The sequence below is a fragment of the Myotis myotis genome, unplaced genomic scaffold (assembly GCF_014108235.1).
Source record: "Myotis myotis isolate mMyoMyo1 unplaced genomic scaffold, mMyoMyo1.p scaffold_m19_p_9, whole genome shotgun sequence".
Taxonomy (NCBI): domain Eukaryota; kingdom Metazoa; phylum Chordata; class Mammalia; order Chiroptera; family Vespertilionidae; genus Myotis; species Myotis myotis.
The window spans coordinates 88,294,343-88,315,293 of NW_023416401.1; the positions used below are offsets into that span (position 1 = coordinate 88,294,343).

The following is a 20,951-nucleotide window of genomic DNA, read 5'->3' on the forward strand; positions in this document are numbered from 1 at the left end:
AGACCTCACCTTTCCCTATAGTCTCCCCCACGCAGCTCCCTCACCCACACAGCAGGTCTGTATCTTGTGTGAGGCACAGAACCTAGAATTAAGCATAGACGCTGCCCCATAAGGTCCTGCAGTGAGTTGGGTTCCAGCAAGAAAGGAGAAAGCTGGTGGGAGGTGGTGCTGGGGCCATTGGGGATGGGACACACGGAAAGAAGGTGCCAGCTCCTTCTACCAGCTCGTCACCGTCTTTCACACCACCACCTCCACATTCAATGCCAATGTGCTGCCTTTCAACAAATCAGGCGCCCTGTGGAGAACATGTTTGGAGAACCAAGTTCTCCCCCGACCCCACCCCGCCCCGACTCAAGCCTCAGACCCCTCAAGGAGGGCTCAGGGAAACTTCTGGAACATTACTAGCTGTGGGAGCCTTCGGTTCTGTGAGCTTTACAAACTGAAGCTCACTGCACAGGGCCTGCCGGCATTTGCCAACACGCGTTTGTAGCCTAACAGCTGAGCTGCTCTGCTGATTGTTGGGACTCCGGCCACCGGTGCATTAGACAGCCTCCGGACGCGGGACAAGGTAATTGGCCCTCATCACCCTGAGTGGCGTTATCAGGCACCGCGTACAAACAGCCTAAAATTAAAGGCTGGCATGGAGCCTATTAGGGCCGTAATGGGTTACAAAATGAACACAGCTCACCTATTTCTATCACTCCTTCCGCAGGTCATCTGCAACCAGGACAGATAATTTACTATCTGATTCAGATTAATTGCCATGTTTTCCTGCCTTCCTGCTCACCAAGGGTCGCCGTGGACCCGAGCTCTGCAAACGTGGCCCAGCTCAGCTTTGCCCAGAAAACATCCCGTGGGAGCTCCGCCGTGTTCTTCTCCTTGGGGCCAGACCCAGACTCGCCTCCCTGACGAGCCTGGCTCAGGTCTTCGGGCCCTTCGCCCCTGGCTTGGGCAGCTGGGTGGACAGGAACATTTGCTGCTCATCCTGCCTGCGGTTCAGCTGGTGGGCGATGTCCTTGGGGGTCATCCCCTTGGCATCTTTGGCGTAGACGGGGGCCCCGTGTTGGAGCAGGAGGCCTATACATTCCGAATGGCCCATGAACGCAGCCACGTGCAGGGGTGTCCTGCCCATGGGGGAGCGGCTCAGACAGCTGGCTCCTGTAAAATAAGAAAGCTGCCTGAGGGAGGCACATCCAGGAAGAGAAGCATGGAGGGGCTGAGGCTATGAAAGGAATATTAGGGAAATTAACAACTGCTCCCATGCTCAGCACCAGGTCTCAGGGAGGGGGCAATGCACCCCCAGCACCCAGCATGGCCTCAACTCCACGCTGCTCCTCCACCGCAGCCAATGACCTTTCAAAAAGCCAATCACCCTCCTCCAATCCCGTTGCTGACATCCACTGCCCTTGGGGTAGTGTTCTAGGTCTTTACTGCTCTATCTCCCCTCCCCTCCCATCCCCCTTATCACTCCAGCAACACCCCCACAATGTTCTTCCTCCCCACCCTGCACGCTCGGATCATACCAGCCTTGCATCTTCACCCCTTAAATATACCCTGCTCCCCCATCCTGCCCCTGGCCCTTTGCATGTGCTGTGCCCTTTGCCAACAACACTCTCAGCCTTCTTCCTCGCCCCTGGGCTCACAGTACCCTTCCTTAGGTCTCATTCACTCCGCCGGGAAACCCCTCCCTCCCCAGCACCCCGAGCTCCTGTGTATAAGACACACTGTGCACACCAACCATGGAATTCATTGCTTGTACTCATGTGCTGACTTCCCTTCATAAGCTCCACGAGGGCAGAAGACACAGTGGTTCTGTTTTCCTCCCCAGCACCTAGAGCAATGCCTGGGGAAGCCAATCGGCCAGGCGATGACAGACGGACGATGGGCTTGACTCATAGACAGACTTGGCTTTGACCACACCCCTCACTGCCCCCTGCAGGTGGATGGGCTAGTGACGGGTGTCCAACGTGGACTTGTTGAATGGAATCAAACTCTGGGTAACAAATGTCGTGACACAGAAAACCAGGCACTTTAATTCCATGCAACTGACATGTGGGGAGCCCATTTCTATGAGCCATGCTGGTCAGTGAGGTAAAGGGTTCATTAAACAAATTCTCCTAACGCCCAGCCTGGGCCAGATCGCCTCTCCCCAACGGCCGTCTGCAAAGGACAGAGAACGTTGCGAAGCTGGCTGTAATTTTTTAACTGGCGCTTTCAAATACATCACAGTTCCATCAGAGGGAGAATGACGTTTTATGAGCTTAAAGGACTGCTGGGCTGTGAAAAGCCCATATTTCATCTCACAACAGGCGGAGTGCAGAAGGCAGGGGAGGGGGACACAGCCCGGAAGCTCTCTCCATCCGGGTGCTTGCCTGCCCTGCTTGCTGGAGGTGGGAGGAAGCAGACTGAGTGGAGGGAGGCTGGGTCAAGGCCACAGGTGGGAAAGAAAGGGTCTAATCTGGGGGCGTTGACAGGGGAGACCCTTGGATGAGGCCCCCTTCTGAGCTTCCAACCATTGACCAACGACCCTGCCTGTCACACGCTTCCCTTTCCCAAGGAAGCCTGGCCTGGCCTGGCCTGGCTGCAACTACTGTGCATTGTTCTTTAATGGGCGACACCTCAATCTGTGGGCCTCTTTCCTCAAAAATGTCCTACATCCAGGGAGATGAAGCCCACTCTTGCAGAATCTCCTAAGAAGCCCTTAATTCAGAGACAATGCAGGCTAAGGCTGGGGGTGGGGAGAGAGAGCAGGAAAGAGGGAAAGAGGGTTTGGGGTGATTAGCTCAAGGCTTGGAGGAAAGGGACTGCCAACCACCAAGAGAACGGTGCCAGCTTGGGGCCCCTAGTCCATGGCAGAAACCCAACCTCAGCTGGGGTGCGAATCACACCGGCATTGGGGACGCCCCAGGGTGTCTGGTTGGACATGGAGCCAGGAAGCCCCTTCTGCTGCTCTCCCACAGCAGAAAGGATTCCCTGGAGACCTGGCCGAGAGAGGGGACCAGCCTCTGGTTAACATGTCCTAAGACACCTCGGTCAGGGACCGTGATGGATGGTTGACAAGACCTGAGACCAGGAAACCATTGCTGAAGGAACCAGGAAGACAAACCACTCTGTCCTCCCTCCTCACAAAGGATTCCAGCTCTTGAACATACTCCGCTGTGTCTCACAATTACCTTTTTCTAGAAGATACTGCACCGCTTCCACGTGGCCTCTGTGCGAGGCAATGTACAAGGCCACGAAGGCCCTCTGAGCTATCCACTTCTTCCACTGCTTCTCTCCCAGGTAGTGCAAAGTTGGGGGTCGGTACGGAGAATCCTCACTCACTCCAAGGCAAGACAGCTAGGCAAGACGCACGGAGTGGCGTGAGCGTGGGTGGCCGCCCAGCACAGCTCATCCCTATTCATCGAGCTTATTTTCTAGAAAGAACACACACTTGCCCCCTTGTGTCTGAGTGATTCATCTTCACCGTTGGGTGGACAAGCTGGTTTCCACCACCACCACCCCCCCCATGGCTTGGCAAACAGTAGGCGCCTGCTGTGTACCAGAGAAAGGCAGATCCGCCAGGACAGGGCACCTGCCCGTGTGCCAGGCCGAGAACCTCCAGGGCACCCGGGGTGCTGCACTGGCGGTTAATTAGGTTTCCAACTTTACAAAGTACACACGTGACTAGAGAACACATTGTCCAGATTCTTTTGGGGGCACGAGTGGGTTATAAGTCAAAAGTGAGTGAACACAGTGAAATCACAAACCCAGCGAGTGAGTGGAACACTTGATCCAGGATTTGATCATTAGGACGTAAGTCCTTGTTATCTTTTCTCCCTGCTCTGAAACTTCTACTCAGATACTCACATTAAAGACTGGGTGACTCCCCCTTAGCCACCCCCCCCCCCCCCGCACACACACTATTTACAACTGCTTCATGAAGTGTAATATCCATTTAAAGAATCATGAAAACACCTTACTGATATCCCCTTCCACAGCCGCCTGAACCAGGTCCGTCCATCCATCATAACGCCAGACATGTAATGAAATAATTCCGCCAGGGACGACATCGTGAAACCTCAGGGTAGTGTCATCCATCAAAATTCCTGCGAAGAATCAGTTTTTCTTTTCTTAAAAAAAAATGGGTATTCAAGATAAACTATTACGTTAGTTTAGTTAAGAGGTGATCTGAACTTGGGTATCACTAAGATAACTTCAGAACCTTGAGCACTAATCTCATGGGATGGCTCCACACAAACCTGTTTGTGGCCTCTAATGCTTTCAGGAAATTAATGTGGCTCAGCTCAAAGAGAAGCCAAACAAAAAAAAACAAACAATATTTTTAAAAAACCACAAGGCAACTATTTATAAAATTCTGTAATTATAACTCATCCTGTTGCAAAAAACACGAGTCACAAACTCTACAAACAGAGTGAAAACTTGAAGTAACTAGGTTATCCTTTACATATAGCACAGCACAGTGCAGTCATACCAGTTACAGACGTCAAACTAAGACACCCTGGAGACTGTTGTCATCGCTGGGTAAGTAGCAGCAATGGCAAACATTGTTGGATCTTTGCTTTCTCCATAAGCAATGCCACACATTGGTCTCATCTCTACTTGGACTGGATTATCATTTACTCCTGCTGGAATTCACCAGTGTTTGGGTTTTTTTTGGTTTCATGATCAAGTCATTACTACACACCTGTAAGAAGTACCTACATTATTATTATTATTATTTTTAGTTCTCACCCATGGATATGTTTTTATTGATTTTAGAGAGAAGGGGGCGGGGGGGACACTGATGGGAAAGAGAAACATCAATTGATTGCCTTACGTACGCACCCAGACCGGGGGGATCGAACCTACAACCTAAGTATGTGCCTAGACCAGGAATCGAACCTGAAACCTTTTGGTGTATGGGACAACTCTCCAACCAATTGGCTCAATTGGCCAGGGCAGAAGTGCCCACATTATGTAATCCTCCTGGCAAGTGAGGCCTGTCACCTTCGTTTGCTGATAAGCAAACTCAGGCCCCCAGTGCATGGCAAAGCCAGGACTCCAACCAGACCTGCCCCCTTCCAGCTCTGGGCGCCGTCCCTCTGGGCTCTGCCGGCATCTCTGGTTCCCAGCGACTCCGGATGGTGGATGTAAACAGGAAGTGGTGGCTGGCAAATCTGTTAATTAGGGTCTTGTTTGTGGTTCCAACACAGAGGATAATCAGTAATTAGACTAAGCAAGACAACCTGTCTTCCCATCAACCTTGAAGAAATTGAGTAAAGCTGTGTTTCCCTGCGAACGACAAGTGTGCGAGTCACACATGCTGAGCAGCTCCTCGGGAAGAAATCAGAGCACATTCTTCCTCGCAGGCAGGCAGCGACTCCAGCTTACACAAACACTAATTATCACCCGCTTAAATAAATTATTAGAGCTGACGGCAGACCCGTCAGGGCGACCCTGGTCTGCGGATTTGCTCACCCCTTTCAGATTTGTGTCTCTCAAGGTTTTCACATACATTAGCTCATCTGACCCCTTGGCAACCTTGGAGGTGGGCACAGAGGTATCGGCTGGTTACATAGAGGCAGGGGCCCACATTTCATCCATCAGCGCGGTCCCACCTTCTCTCTTTCCTGTTGGCCGTCCACAGGAAGGACCACAACCGAGGGAGAGGTCAAGCTGCTGACACTCGCTAAGTGCTGGTTGAGGGACAGGATTGTGACATCGGCGGTAAGTCACAATCCTGTGACTTCGCTTTCTTGAATTTACTGCTCAGCATAGCTCATCAGCAGAAATAAATTCACAGAAGGGGGCCAGACATTGGTAGTTCAGGAGACGTAATTTTCGGATTACTTGTTTTGGAACTCGAAGTCCTTCAAGAGTTCACCTCATTTTTAACATGTTAAATACAGACGGGGTCTGAGCTCTATCCCTCTGAATAAAGCCTCAGAAATGCCCCAAAGCATCTGCCCGATACTCTTCTAGTACAACTGATACACAGGAAGGCACCTCAGCACCCACAGCGCCTTTCCGAGTCGTTCTGTCGAGGGAGGGACATGGCTCCGAGAAGTCTCTGGCTGAGAGGGCTCAGAGCACAGATGAAGATGAGAGCTGCCCTGGAGCTGCACCCGGGCTGCTTCTGATCTGTCTCCATCGTCCTGGCCTCTGCAGCGTCACTGCAGTGTGCCTGCAGTGTCCCACTCACACCCTCTGTGCTGCAGCCACAGAGCTTTTCAGATCTTCCCTTTCTTCAAGAGTTTTTGCGTTGATCTCCACTGGTGGGGAGATGACGGAGGCCGGGGGCTTTGATCCTCTTATCCTAGATATCGTAGGGATGGGGACAGGCCAGCCAGGTCCTCAGGCTGACAGAAGGAGGCTGGTGGAGAGGAAGAGACTGGGCACAGGCATTTCCCCTCCACTGGGTGCCTCTCACGTGGATGTGTCTGGACAGGGAGCTTCGGATGCTGGTTGATTCCTGTTGGGCTAGCTCTGAGCTCCTGATGGGGACAAGGACACAGCTTGAGATTGGGGTTTGGATACGAACTGGGTTAGTGCCAGTGCTCGGGGTTCAAAGGTGGACAGGGTTTGCTTTGAGATCTGGGGTTCTGATGAAGGCAAGGTTTACTTTCTATTTTAGGAAGGATCTGCTCTGGGATGTGCAGTCCTTGCATCTGTAGGACTTGTCCCAAGATTTGGGGGTTCTGATGTAGCCCTGGGTAGTGTGGCAACTGGGGGTGATGAATTGAACAGGTCTTCCCTGAAATTTGGGGGTCTGACACAGACAGGATTTGGTCTAGAATTTGGGGTTCTGATGTAGATTAGGTTGGCTAAGGGATTTGGGTTTCACATACTAGTACAAGCAGAGTTGGCTTTAAGATTTGGGGTCCTCATATACAGTAGGCGAGGTTTATTTTGAACCTCAGCTTCCTTACATGGGTATGGTTGGCTTAAATCTTGGAGTGCTGATATAGACATGGTTCCCATGGAGAGTTGGGGTGCAAATATGGGTAGATTTGACTTGATTTTGGGGTGCTATTATGGTCAGAGTTTGTCTCATGCTTTGGAGCCCTATGAGGACACTTGCTTGGGGTTGGATTCTGGTGTACTCAGCCATGGTGAACTTGGGATTTGCTTCAGCTGTGGGCAGAGTTGGCTTTGAATTTGGGGTCCAGATGTGGGAAGTTTGTTTTAGGGTCTGGCATCCTTACAAACACAGTAATGGCTGATGGATTGGGGTTCTGATGCACAAATGATTGATTAGAGATTGGGGGCTCAGAATTGGGCATGTCTGCTCTGACTTAGGGTCGTGATCTGGGTAGAGTCTGTTGCAGGCAGGGGCAGCTTAGGGACTTTATTTGAGGTTCAAACGTGGGCATGGTTTGCCCACAGATATGGGTCCTCAAGGGGGCAGTTTGTCTCAGGCTTCAGCGCTCACCAGTGAACACGGTCGCTGGAGGATTCGGGGTTCTGATGGCCACTTGGATAGCCTGGGGTCTGGGGTTCAGTCTTGGCCAAGTTTCTTGGTTTTGGGTCCCAATGTGGGCAGGGCTTGTTCTGAGCTTTAGTGTCCTTGTGTGGACTCAGTGGCCAGAGGATTCAAGGTTCTAAGGCAGTCATGGTTACCCTGAAAATTTGGGGTTCCGGCTTGGGCAGGTCTGTTCTGGATTTGGGGTGCTGAGGTGAACAGGGGCTGTTTCGCTCTTTAGTGTCCTTGCATGAACAGTTTCCGAAGGATGTGGGGTTCTGAGGCATCTGTGGTGAGCCTGGAGGTTTGGGGCTGTCTCAGACAGGTTTGTTCTGGGCTTGGGGGCAGGTTTGTTTTGGCCTTTGGTGTCCTTGTGTGGACATGGCTGGCTGGAGGATTGGGATTCTTATGTCCATGTGTCCAGCACAGGGACTTGGAGTTTGCTTTGAGTTTGGGGTCCTGCTGCGAGCAGGTCTGCCCTGGGTTATGGGGTTCCACTGTGGAAGGCTCTTTTAGGGCTTGCAGTCTTGTGTGGACACTGTTGGCTTTGGGATTTGGGTCCCTGATGAAGACTTGGGGAGCTTGAGGGCCTGAGCTGCTGGGGGTCCTGCTGTGGCAGACGGTTTGGGATTGGGTTCCTGGCATGGGCAGGATTTGCTTTGGGATTGGAACCCTAAGAGATAGGGCTGTTGGTGGAGTGGGGTCGTCCTGTGGACAAGCTTTGTCTTGAGATTTGAGGTCTGATGTGACTTTGTCTGGGACTGGGAGAACCAGTGTGGCCAGGGACTGCTCTTCCACCTGCGGGTTCCAGGGGGCTGGGTGTGTTATGACACCTGGGGGTCCTCACTGGGCTGCTTCCCTTTGGGGTCAGCAGGTTCAGAGGGGACTGGGCGTCCGGGGCCAGGGAGTATGCAAGGCTAGGGGAGGGGTTGAGAAGGGGCCACCTTGGTCCAGGTACTGGAGCAGCTGGAGGTTCAAGGGGATGCCGGCTGCCAGGTCCAGCTGCTCCTTGAGCTCCTGCACCGTCATGTCGCCATGGCAGTCTGTCACTGTGAACATCTCCCCAGTCTCCTCCAGCAGCACCCGCATGACAAAGACGTCTGGGGCCAAGTCCAGCGCCATGTTCACGGCCTGCGGGTCCCCGCTGTGGCTCAGGCTGTGGGTGCGGCCCCAGACGAGGGGTTTCGAGGGGGAGATGCCGCGGGCCCACGGAGCCCGGCCCCCGCCCGCCCCGCTGGCCCGCGGCAGAGTCCGGGCGAAGGGCGCCCCCCTGCGGCTTCGCCGTCCGCTCTCCCCCAACGCCCGCCGCCCCCTCTGCCGCCCGCCCGGTCCCCGCCGTGCGTCACCGCTTAGCTCAGAGGCCGCGCGTCATCGCCGCCCCCTCTGTGGGCCTGAGGCCCCGCAGTAAACAGCGGCGCAGCTCACGTGGCCGTGACGATCTTAAGTCAGCGGAGGGCACAGGCGCTCCCTACGACAATGGGAAGCTTTACTGACATCAACACAGAGGCATCGCCACGCCCCCGCCCCCCAGCTCCCACCAAGTCCCCACTCCATCGCCAAGCTTGCAAGCTGCTCTTAGTGTCAGTTCCTTTCACCTGGAAAACGAGGCAGCTTCTGACCGCTGCTAGGAACTGTGGCCTCTCTATCTCTGTAAAATACAATCTTTGCTAATTGGGGACCAACTACCCGGAGGAATTATGCTGAACAAGGCTCTAAATCAAGCTTCAGGCAGTCTTTAGTCCTGCTTAAAAACCGTATTTCTAGCATAAATAAAAAAACAAAAACATTGCAGAAATATGACCCCTTTCAGCAGATTTAGGGGGCGAGAGTAGGGGAGCACGTGGCCACTCCGGAAGTGGGAGACAGACAGACCTTCATGAGTTCGCAAAGCTGCATCAAAACCCACCAATTCTGAAATGTTCTGGAATTATTGGAGTGAGAAAGGTGCTGATAAAAACACTCAACAAGGGGCACTGTCCATGTGGCAAAGGCTCTGTTGTTAGAATAGCTTTCAAGGGAGCTCGATCTTATGAAACCATCTTGTGCTTTTCCATTAATTCACCAGAGAGGAGGCCCAGCATTCAAGTAAATAGGAAGCTCACTTGTGATGGTCAAATCCCAAGCACTCCACCCCTGGGCCCATGAACAGTTCATACACGAAGAGCTAGAGCAGAGGTGGGCAACCCCGGCACGCGTACCAAACATGGCACTCCAGTAACTTTTGCTGGCACGCGAAACCCTCTCTTATAATCTTCCATTTACAATTTTTTCTTAATATCGACTTTATTTTTCAGATAAATTCAGTGTAGGTGCATCTTAGATAAATAATTTTACATAGCAAGTTATCATAAAGACCATAGACATGGATTGACGAGAAAGGGGAAGAGCAATTTCTATGCCTCTGCCTTAAACTCTCCCTGCCTTCCTAGATCCGACCAGTGTTTTGGTTTCATCCACATACGCTTGTGAATCTTTGTTCTCAGTGATGCATTTTAAGTCCCATAATAGGAGTAGCCTGACGGATGAAAGTAGTAGCTCGTGCATATCTCTGAAGGTCACGAAATATAAACCTGATGTAAAATCTCTGTCATCAGTGATGCAGCAGCAAAAGTCCCACTGATAATATCAAACTGAGTCATAAAGTTTTCTGTCGGACTATCAGTGTACATGTATACATTAAAAATAAATGTATTTTTCATCATCATATACTGTGTTTTTGTCGCTCGAATAATTTTATTATTTCTTCAAGGTTCTTCACATACGTACACCTTAAGAGATATCAAGTAGGCGTAACATGTTCTCAAAAAATTAGGGTTGGCACGCAGAATTTTGAATCAGAGATTTTGCTGGTTTTGGCACACACTCACAAAAAGGTTGCCCACCCCTGAGCTAGAGTGATGGGGGCCCTAGCCAGTTTGCTCAGTGGTAGAGTGTCAGCTGGTCCCGGGTTTGATGCCTGTCAAGGGGACATACTGGTTGCAGGCTCCTCCCTGGCCCAGGCTGTGGACTGGGCTCATATAGGAGGCAACCAATCTATGTGTTTCTCTCACATTGATGTTTTTCTCTGTCTTTCCCCCTCCCTTCCACTCTCTCTAAAAATCAATGGAAAAAATATCCTCAGGTGAGGATTTAAAAAAACTAATGATGGGGAAAAACAGAAGGCACAGGAACCAGAACAATCATAGTGAAAGCTCAATGGTTATAAAAATGAAATTAAAAAGAATAAAATATAAGCTTTAAGCATACTTTTTGCAGCGAAATTAGTCACACACACAAAAATCTTTGCCTTGGAAAGACAGTCACATCATAGAAAACTGTTAACATATAAACTGACACATTAAAGGCTGAATTATTTACAGAGTCTCTAGAATGTCTACCAGCACATTTGATTCAGCGTGCGAATTCCACACATCACAACACAAACAGAAGCTAATCTTTTTTCCTTAATGGAAAATTAAGCTCTTCACAGAATACAAGATTCCACTTGAATAATTCTACTCTGGCTTCTATATCAACAAATTTGAACAACATAGCAATCTCAATTTCTAGGCAATAAAAAAAAATCGCTTGTTACTGAAGCAAAACACTACCTCCATCTACTTACTGTAGGCAAGAATTGAACACAAAATGAAGTTATTTGTTTTTCTTAATATGTAGCCTCTGATTTATTAACCCACTTTTTGCTGAAGTTGCCAAAACGCAACCCCGGTTACACTTTGAGACTCCCACAAGTGCATCCTGTTTTCTTTGGTGCCAGAAATGCCTCCCCTTCTGTTCAAAGCAGCAGCTCCATGGAACTGGGGAAGGGGAGAGGATCCTGGACACCTGGAAATTCAATATGTGGTTCCAGATATTTTATTTAAAACAAAGAAAAGACAGCTCCAAGGGAAGCATGGACACAGCTGATGTGCCCTTGGCAGCTGCCCTTGGACCTCTCTGGCAGCCCCTTCCTTCCCTTATGCCCACCTTTGAGAAGATACACATGGAAACACAGTAACATGAGCATACATTATTTAATTTAATGTTTATAGAACCTTGAATTACTAATAAGAAAACCTATTTAAATTCTAGAGCATCTTTCTTGGTTCAAATTGTAAAAGCATGAAATCTAAGTTCTGTATACTTAGATCAATTTGAAGAGTATCATAATTTTTTATTTTTTTAAATTTATCTTTATTGTTGAAAGTATTAGAGTATCATCATTTAACACCCCAAACCACTGGCATTTGTGGGCAAGTATATGGACTGATCAGAACTGGTTTCCTATTTTTTTTTTGTTAAGATTCTAAAGCATTAAGTATAAAGGCAATGTCCATGCATCTCAATGACCAATTTCCTTCCTGAGTTCTTAAGCATATAATACTATATCCACCTAAAAATGAATTCCTTCTGCAACATGCCTCTATCAAAGACCAACACATTGCTTTATGGCTACAGTCCTGCAAGAAGGGGAGGGGATGAAAAAAAGTTCCAAACAGAAGTTTATAACAAACATACAAAAGATTGCCTGCCACAAATCATCCTTTAGTAGATTTCTTTCACTATCACATTTTTCAAAAGTAAACAAATTGGGCTATATTTGCCACAACTCAAAGTAGAGCATAAATTTAAATGATGTATTTGTTTTCTTCAATGATAGGAGGCTAATGTTACATTAATATCTTTTCTTCCTGTCAAGAGTTATTTACATATGTATAGTATTTCAGTTAAAAATAAAATATAATACCATAAACTACATTTTATAGGAAAGCATAAGGCAGCCAAATGTGCAAGTCTTTAAAGACTGAAAAACTTCTAATAAACTACTTTATTTGGGGAGGCTTTAAATAATATAGTCTATCATAGAGAAAACAACTGCTTACAAGTAACCTGAGGCTGTGGAGGCCCCCACACCCAGTTAACCACCTGGTTCTAGAACCTTTCAGACCCTGGATCAGGTAGGTGGGGCGCAGAAGCATGGCACAGACCGGTCCCAGGTGCAGTCCCATGACTGCATGTGGGAAAGGGGTCATTTGACTGTGTGGTGTCAGAGTTTCAGAAGTTTCCCTCCCTCAGCAGGTCTGATTACATAAGAGATGTGCCCCAAGTACAGAAGGAGCGGTTGTGAGCGATCCCAGAGCTCAGTTCTGTTTCTCTAGCATGGTAGTGTCCACAAGATTCCCCCGCTTTGGCTCCAGCGTGGCAAAAAAGGAGACATCTTGGTCCCGGTCTGACTGCAAAGCTAAGATGGTCTCTTCAACGAGTTCAAGATGAGGGTGGCCGGCATTTCTAAAGTACGCTAGAGAGAGAAACCATGAGTTTGAATCACGTGTGCCATGAATTGTGTTCTAAAACATCTTCTACTTTGGGGGTTCTTAAACCAAATCTTAGGACAATACATCATTTTTCAAAGAATTATCATATAAATAAGTCCTTTAAAGTGATCAAATTGCTTTAATCAAAGATTATATACTAAATTTTAAAGATATGCTCCTAAGAATTGGTAGGCATATTTAGAAAATTATAACTAAAAAACTTTCACTATTATTTTTTCTTCCCTCCAGTAGAAGTGAACTATCCAAGGCCCCTATCTTACACTAAGTCCTGTTCAGGTGAAAATAACTGACCAGGCTGAGCAATATATTTTTTCTTACTGACTACAAGACCAGACCGTTAAAACCTAACTGTAGTTCAGGCTTAAATTTGCTACCTTTCATAATCTGTATATCACAACTCAAAATTTGCAGTTTCCTTCCTTTCTAGATTATGTAATATTTTGCATTTTAGCATGTTGATTAAATGTAAAAACTGAACCACGTTGATTTCCTCAGTCCTTTTGTGAATAACATAAAATATACATGAAAGTGAATGTATTAACTTATATCATAAATCGGAAGTGTGCTATCACATGACTTGCCACGATTTCCTAGAGAGGAAACCTCATTGCTACCTGATCGAGTTTAAGATGTATAAGCTCAGAAAGCGGGTGCACGTACCCTTGTCCAAGAGTGTCTGCCTCAGAGCTTTGGCGAGCAGCACCCTGACATTGGGCACAGGGTCTGAGGCAAGGCTTAGAAGGCTGGGGAGTAGGTGTTCAACAAACTGGTCCACAGGGATACACTCCTCACTCACCACGGCCTGCGATGAAAAGATAAAGAACTGACATTTCAATGGTGATCAGCACGGTTCTCCTCAAAACACCCACTTCTGTAATCCCAAAGAAGCAGTTTCAGAACCTGTGGGTCTGAGGGGCATGTGTGTCTTAACTTAAAACTCTCAACCACTGATCTGGTCAGAAACACAGTTAACATTTTGTAACTCCTCACCAAGCACGGAGGTACAAGTGGTACAATATCTGGAGGAGAAAGCAAAGGCTTTGAGTCAGTCAGGTCCAGGTTCAAAACCTGACTTGGTCATTTACTGCCTTTGTGGCCTTGCTTCACCTTCCCGGGCCATTTTCTCATCTGTACAATGGCAAGGTGGTGGGGATGGCAGATCCTTCTTGCAGAGGCTAGCACAGTGACCACCAGTAAGGGTGAAGAGTCCTCACCTCCATCACTCACTGGAGCCCAAGCGCTGAGGGCAGGGGCCAAGCCTGTCAAGTGACAGCCAGACCACCGACCCCATCCAGTACCTGGCTTCTGTAAACAAGGCTCCTGTACCACCACCAGCATCTGCTCCCTGCTTCTCCACCTAAGAAGTCTTACCAGTGTTCGCGCGTTTAATTCTCACAGCCAGCCCTGGCGGCCTAGTTTTATAGATGAGGACATTCTGGTCCAATGTGGTAGTGACCAGCAAGCAGCAGCAGGGTGGAGATTCCAAACCAGATGTGCGGAATCTATAGATCTGTCTCCTACAGATCTTCCCACTGCTGGGAACTGCAGCAGCTACCACGTACTGAGTGTCCTCCAGGTGCTGGCACATGCACGGTGACTCAGAAGCAGCGGCTCATCAAAGCCTCGGGACCACACCAGGAGGCAGGCACGGAAGCTGCTCCCCCATTTCACCGGTGCAAAGGCGATGCAGAGAGGCTGCTTGGCCCAAGGCTTCCAGCTGGTGGTTTGGCTCTAAGTCGGCCCTCAACCTCCAGATGGTGCTCTCTCCCTGGGGCTGAAATTTAGTAATAATCAACATGACCCTTAGCAAGGCGTCTTGGCTGAACCCCTTCCTTGTGCTGCTATTACTGTGGGTTTTCTAAATGTTTAATGATGAATTTAATGAAAGTGCAAAAAAAATTTGTTCTTGAACAAAATTGTTTTGGCATCTTTTACTTTGTTTCATCATGCAGTTTCTAAATCTGAGATGAAGAATCTATGTATATAAAAGGTTAACATGCTAAGTGTCTCTCCGCCTGTCCGACTGGTTGCTATGACGTGCACTGACCACCAGGGGGCAGACACTCAATGCAGGAGCTGCCAAGCTGCAGTGACTTGGCAGCAGCGGTTCTTGGGTGACGCACCCCAAAACCAGAGAGGAGGGAGCCCAGTTCCTCACAGGGCTGCGTGACTCCACCTTCGGCCGTGGGCTATGTTGCTGCTGGGGCACCATCGGCCCCGAATCTGGTTCACTGCGCACTGGTGTTTGTGTTCCACACCCTGTACAACAGCAACTTTGCAGAGTGCCCTCTCGCACATTAGGACCCCTCGGGGGATGTTGGAGAGCTGGATTCAGCCTGATCCCCACAGGCCAGGCCATGCTGAGGGACCCCACTGGCCGGAGAGACCCCGCTGACTCCGCAGACACCGGGGAGGGGCCACGGGAGGTTGGCTCCAGGGCGTGTCCAGCCTGTCTCACCCAGTCCCACCCCGCCGGCCACCTTCTAATTAATTCCCTTTCAATGTGCACAAATCCATGCACTGGGTCACGAGTTTAAAGATAAAAGCAAAAATACCTCATTCACCCTTTCTCCAAAAATGATTTGGAGCTCCAACTTCTTTACAAGCCTATGAATTTGGCATTTCTCAAAGTGATGGCCAAAGTACCCCTATGATGCCCCTCCAGCCCAACAGGGGCCCTGGTGAGTCCTTCAGTGGGAGAAGTCAGGAGGGCAAGAAGGGGGCTTTGGGGCCTGAGGTCAGGTGGAGTCCAATCATGGTTTTCCTGTATTGCTGACAAAGCTGGGTGGCGGGTTCCCAAGATTCATTACATAGTCCAGTGATGGCGAACCTTTTGAGCTCGGCGTGTCAGCATTTTGAAAAACCCTAACTTAACTCTGGTGCCATGTCACATATAGAAATTTTTTGATATTTGCAACCATAGTAAAACAAAGACTTATATTTTTGATATTTACTTTATATATTTAAATACCATTTAACAAAGAAAAATCAACCAAAAAAATGAGTTCGCGTGTCACCTCTGACACGCGTGTCATAGGTTCGCCATCACTGCACTAGTCCCTCTACCTTCATACATGCTCGAAAATGTGCATAAAGAAAGGTTAAGACTTTTAAAATAACACGTTAGCTGAAAATACTTCCTGTGTGATCTTGAGCGAGTTACTTACCCTCTCTGGGCTTCAACTGCTTCATCTAAAAATCGGTCTTAAATGGATGTACCAAACTCAACACACAGTAGATCTTATTCCTGAGGATTAGACACCTGGCACACAGAGGCGTTCAAGAAACGGCAGCCACCTGCCCCAGCCAAACGTGAATCACACCCTCATGTCCAAGAGGCTAAGCAGAGAGGGGGAGTTGAGGAGCTGGACAGGCTGACATGAACTTCACACAAACAATATTAAATAGTCTCTGCCCTAACCTGCTGCTCTGTCCTTCACTACCCCCCTTCCTTCCAAGGCAGCTGGCCACGGTGAGGGCAGAGATGCACACAGCCCTGGACTGGACATGGCAGGAGCAGAGCTCTGGGTCTGGCCCTCACCTCACGATGGAAGGTGCTGGGAGGACAGGAGCTTGTCTCCAGCATCAAGAGCATGTCTGGCAAATAGTAGGTGCTCAATCAATATCTACAAGACAAGTACATGTCCAGGTTGGGAAACCCTGAGTCACTGTGCCTGACTGGGCTGGTTCCAATCTGCTGTGAGATAAGGGGGTTTGGTCCACTGATCCCCAAGTTCAGGCCTGGATTCTTCGTCTGGGGCACCTGATAGCAACACATGGCAACTGTGTGCCCAGGGCAATTCCCCCCAGGCCAGGCTCACCTGGCAAATGAAAGCGAAAGCTTGCCTTCCAACCCACTTCGAACAGTGCCGGAACCTTAGGATGAGTTCATTGATGAAATTTACCCCCAAAGCACTTTCACTGTTTGAATAGAATTTCTGCAGAATTGCCACAACCTGTGAAAAAAATCAGAAGAGCAAATATAAAATACTGCCATCTATTTGAATTATGAATACTACTTTAAATGGAAACTAGACATTTTTATGTACCCTTCCATCTTTAAAATAAATTTATAAGCATGGGAGAAAGTAATTTTTGTTATAGTAATCATTAGAACACAGCGGATAAAAGATGTTTAAATATATAGAAATACACAGACACACACACACATAAAGCCCTTCGTTAAAATAAAATTTAACAAGGGACTGGCATTGAAAAAATACATTATTAATCTTAAAATTCCAAACTTGAGAAAATGTACCCTTGCCTAATAGCTAAATCATTACCTTTCAGAACATGTCATTTTTATGAAATTTTAATACCATTAGTAAATCAATAATATTTTCCAATGAGATTCTCCCCCTTTACCCCAGTCTTCAGCTGGTGTAAACCCATATCAAATAGGATCTACTTTGTTTACTAATTACTTTTCTATAAATTCATGCTGTAGATTAAACCAAACCCGGGTTTAAAAGAAACACTAAGCCACTATTTAAAGGGTTTCATTTATAAAATGACTTACCCACAATTTCCATCCCTGAAACTTACAGCTTAACAAAAAGGCTATCTTACAAACTGATAAAACTATCATACAGTTCCTAATTCTAAAATATAAAAGCTGGTTTCACAGGTAAACTGACAAATTAAGCCCAGAAAAAAAATAAAGGAGTTAAAAATGGAAGAAACATACATATTAGTATTTCCAAAAATCATAAACAGAAAAAGCCATGATTCCTTACTAGTCTGAAGGAGATCCACCGCACTTCGGAAACTTTATCTGCACACAGCTTTAAGGCAATATGCATTAAATAATCATAAACCTCATTGGGATTATAGAGTTCCAAAATTAGTATCAGCTGCCTGAAATTTAAAAGAAAAAGAAATTGTTTTGGGAGGCAAAACCTCATCTTATTTCTTTCTTTTTATTCTTACTTCATCTTATACATTAAAAAAAAAAAAACCCAAAAAACAGCCATTCTGGGAGGAAGGGCAATGAAGACCGAGGGAGTCTTCCGGTGAAGGAAATGCCGAACGCAGAGCACTGAGTGAAATGGCCACGCAAAGAACAGTGGGGAAAAACCTGAATTCCTCATCTCACACACACAAACAAATCAAATAAAAAGGACATAAATTACAGTTGGTAAAACAGGGGTTGAGAAATTTATGAATAGGGATTTACTATTTCAATTTTAGGTTATCAGTTGGAAAGCACATAAAACTTTAAAAATCAGATAACCTAAAAATAGCCAGAACACTGAAATTCCCAAAGATCAACAGACGAAGGAACACTCTGATGAGATTTCACTGCCTCCACAGTGATCCTGGAGCTGCACATTAAATTTCTGTTTTTGCTGGCCGGCTCCGGCTCTGCAGAGCTTTTCAAACGCAGCCGGTCCGCTTGGAGAGAAATAACAGCGATTTACTCGAAGGGGGGAATTCATCCTCGGGCTGGTGGGGAAATCTACTGCAGAGCTCTCACTGTTTTCCACACGGGGATGGGGAGAAGGTTATGAAAATAAATGGCATTATTTCCACACTGGCAACAAAAGGAAATGAAAAAGAGATTGAAGGAAGTCAGAACCAGAAGCCAGGAGTGCTGGTGAATATTTTCATATCAAAAAGCACTATTTTCAGGAAAATGATACCAGTATCATGGGCACAGAAGCACAGAATTCTTATCAGTGGCTTTGGCTTCAATAACCAAGGCAGATATGGGAGACAGCGCTCAAGAGATAATGGTGTCTGGCCATGCTAGCCGAGCCACACCACACCTCAGCTCCATCCCCAAACCGGTCTTGTCCGGGTCCGGGTCCCCTGGCCCCGGTACCCAGCCCCGGGAAGCAGGTCAGCCCATCCTCGGTCCCCTGACCCCGTCCCCGTCCCCGGGAAGCACGCCAGCCCGTCCCCATCCCCAGCCGCGCCCCCTTCTCCGGCCCCCACCCAGTTCCCAGCCCCAGCCCCAGCCCTGGAAAGCCGGTCAGCCCGCCCCCAGACGGACCTGGCGGAGTTTCCGCACACTGCCGCTAGAGGGCACAATGCTTTCATGAAAAACTTGGGCCTATTTTTGTCTCTGTTCTCTTAGAACATAGGCCGGGAACATAGCATAATGACTAAAACCTCAATCGCTCAAATTAAGCATAATGATTAAAGATCACAGCAAAGAGAAAATCTTTCAGTTTGCCCCCGGCATCGGCCAAATCATATCCTGAATAGCTGCAAAAGCTTGATGGGTTTCTACAGGGAAGATAATTATTTGAGAGATTTCTAGTTGAGAGGAAGGAAAATGAAAACTAAAGATACTGAAATAAATCTCGACAAGGTGAAAACTAAAACTCAAACAACCACCACCACAAACAAATCCACTCGATACTGCGGAAATCACATTATGCACCTCGGGAAGGAGAATTATTTAAAGTGATGCTTTCACTCTATTAGAATCGCTAAAACCTTTCCCTTTCCCTTCGCCAGCACAGACGGAATTAAATAACTCCTTCACACACAAAATGAGGTACAGATCTGAGCCACCTTGGGGGACAGTTTTATTTAATAATCGTCTCATCTGCGCTAGACCTTTTCATATCTCTCACTGCAGCGTCATGTTCTTTGGAAGCTGAAGTGCCTAAACCACACTGTGCCCTGCAGAGAGGGCTACACTCAGAATGTTCAAGAAAGCGCTGGCAAAAAACTGCTCCGATTAATAGGAAAATACTGAAGAGTGGGTGATTCATCTTTTATTTGGTTCGAATAAATTGCTTTATAGAACAGCAGAACACTTTAATTCCAAAGTGACTCGGGCCCTGTCTTCATCTGAAAATGAATGTCTCCCCGGAGACAGAGGTATTTGTAACTTAGAGCTTTGGAGTTTGGTTTATCCCTTAATAAAAACATAATCTCTTTATCCCAAAGAACACTATTACTGCTAGTTTAGAAATCAATTACAAGGTAGGAAAATGAAGACTTATTCCATCTAATTGCCTTCTCATAGCCCCACACAGGTTTTACTTACTCTGCTAGTTCATATCGAAACCTCCAATTCCTGCTGTTATCGGTCACTACAAATTCTTGAAGCTGATAAAGATATTCTCTCCTCTTGTCTTCATGAAGCAACTATTTTTTAAAAATGTATATATAAATAAAAATATATAATCTCTCAACATGAGCCCACATATACTGTTTTATTTTACTTCAGATTATACGCTTGTCACCAGCAAGAACTGTGCCTTCCCCTGCTGCCTGGACCACCCAGTGGGGCTGTGTGGACGCTGCTGTGAACAGACGCCATGCAGCCCTGAGTGCCTCCAGCCTTCTCCCTGGGCTCCTGCATGACCTGGGTGTCCTCAGTACTCCTAGCTCTTACTCCTGCAGGACTCCTGCCTCGAGGAGCCCCATCTGTGTGTGTTCATGAAGTAGCACCATGGCTGCTTCCCGGGAGTGGGCCCTGCTCGCTGGCTCCTGTGCCACAGGAAACCCTAAGCTGGGCACCAAAGTCCTTCCAGGCAACTCATCTCGGGGATGAAAGTAATTCGTTTCTCTGGGCCATTTTAAATTCTTATTTTTGCACTCATCATTCCTTTAGGGGGGAAAAAGCAGGGAAGCAGCAACGTCTTGCAGAAAAGCCCTGCATGCAGAGTGAGCTTGATTCCAGCCAGGCTTAGAGCTGGGCAAGACCCCCACTGACTCAGGGAGCACGCTGGCCTACCTGTCCACACCCCTCGCAGAACTGGACCTCTGAGGTGCAGGGAGCTAGGAGGAGAGCTATAAAAACACCTACCCATCACTGAAAGAACACCCACTGTAAGATTTTGGACAGGATGTTTGAACTGAAAACCCCGACACCTGTGCTGTTGTTTTTCCTCTGGTACTCTACACATGCAGGGTTTAAAAAACTGTTTTGAAGAGGGGAGGTTTGTTTTGTGTTTCTTTAATCCTTCTTCCTACCTTTAGGAAATCATACAGGTGTTTAAGAACTCCTATTCGTACTTCGTCCAGGTCTTTTAAAAATCCATTGAAGATGGGTACCAGGTCAGCAGCTGTTAACTGATCCCCGAGAATCACAGCCAGCTCATGGATGGAGAAGGCCAGGGTCCGACGTACCTTCCACTGGGTGCACAGCAGACAGAAGCCACAGAAAGCAAGCAGAGCGCCACGTTACCAAAAGGTGAGGGCTATTTCTGGAGTAAAACTGATGCTGC

The 20,951-nt window shown here is 47.7% G+C and overlaps 2 protein-coding genes across 13 annotated transcripts in view; both read right to left on the reverse strand.

Moving 5' to 3' along the window:
* Positions 1–386: 386 nt before the first annotated feature.
* ANKRD60 (ankyrin repeat domain 60) lies at positions 387–8,816 on the reverse strand. Its single transcript, XM_036320979.1, has 5 exons — positions 8,812–8,816; positions 8,389–8,600; positions 3,958–4,088; positions 3,174–3,339; positions 387–1,158 (listed from the first exon to the last, which is right to left on the reverse strand). Exons 1-5 carry the CDS (start codon positions 8,814–8,816, stop codon positions 920–922), a joined length of 753 nt encoding a protein of 250 aa, XP_036176872.1. The 3' UTR covers positions 387–919.
* A 2,880-nt stretch (positions 8,817–11,696) lies between these two features.
* LOC118662733 (putative serine/threonine-protein phosphatase 4 regulatory subunit 1-like) overlaps positions 11,697–20,951 on the reverse strand; it is an 82,249-nt gene continuing 72,994 nt past the window's right edge. For 7 of the 12 annotated variants that reach the window (XM_036321491.1, XM_036321495.1, XM_036321494.1 and 4 more), the window contains 6 exons: positions 20,698–20,859; positions 19,766–19,866; positions 17,499–17,619; positions 16,581–16,715; positions 13,420–13,561; positions 11,697–12,722 (listed from right to left, as the gene is read on the reverse strand). In XM_036321491.1, coding sequence (XP_036177384.1) covers positions 12,565–12,722; positions 13,420–13,561; positions 16,581–16,715; positions 17,499–17,619; positions 19,766–19,866; positions 20,698–20,859 — 819 coding nt within the window. In that variant the 3' untranslated portion in view covers positions 11,697–12,564. Of the gene's footprint in view, positions 12,723–13,419; positions 13,562–14,130; positions 14,534–16,580; positions 16,716–17,498; positions 17,620–17,686; positions 18,296–19,765; positions 19,867–20,697; positions 20,860–20,951 lie in introns of those variants that run through there. The other 5 variants (XR_004969862.1, XR_004969863.1, XR_004969864.1 and 2 more) reach the window with 5 other exon arrangements.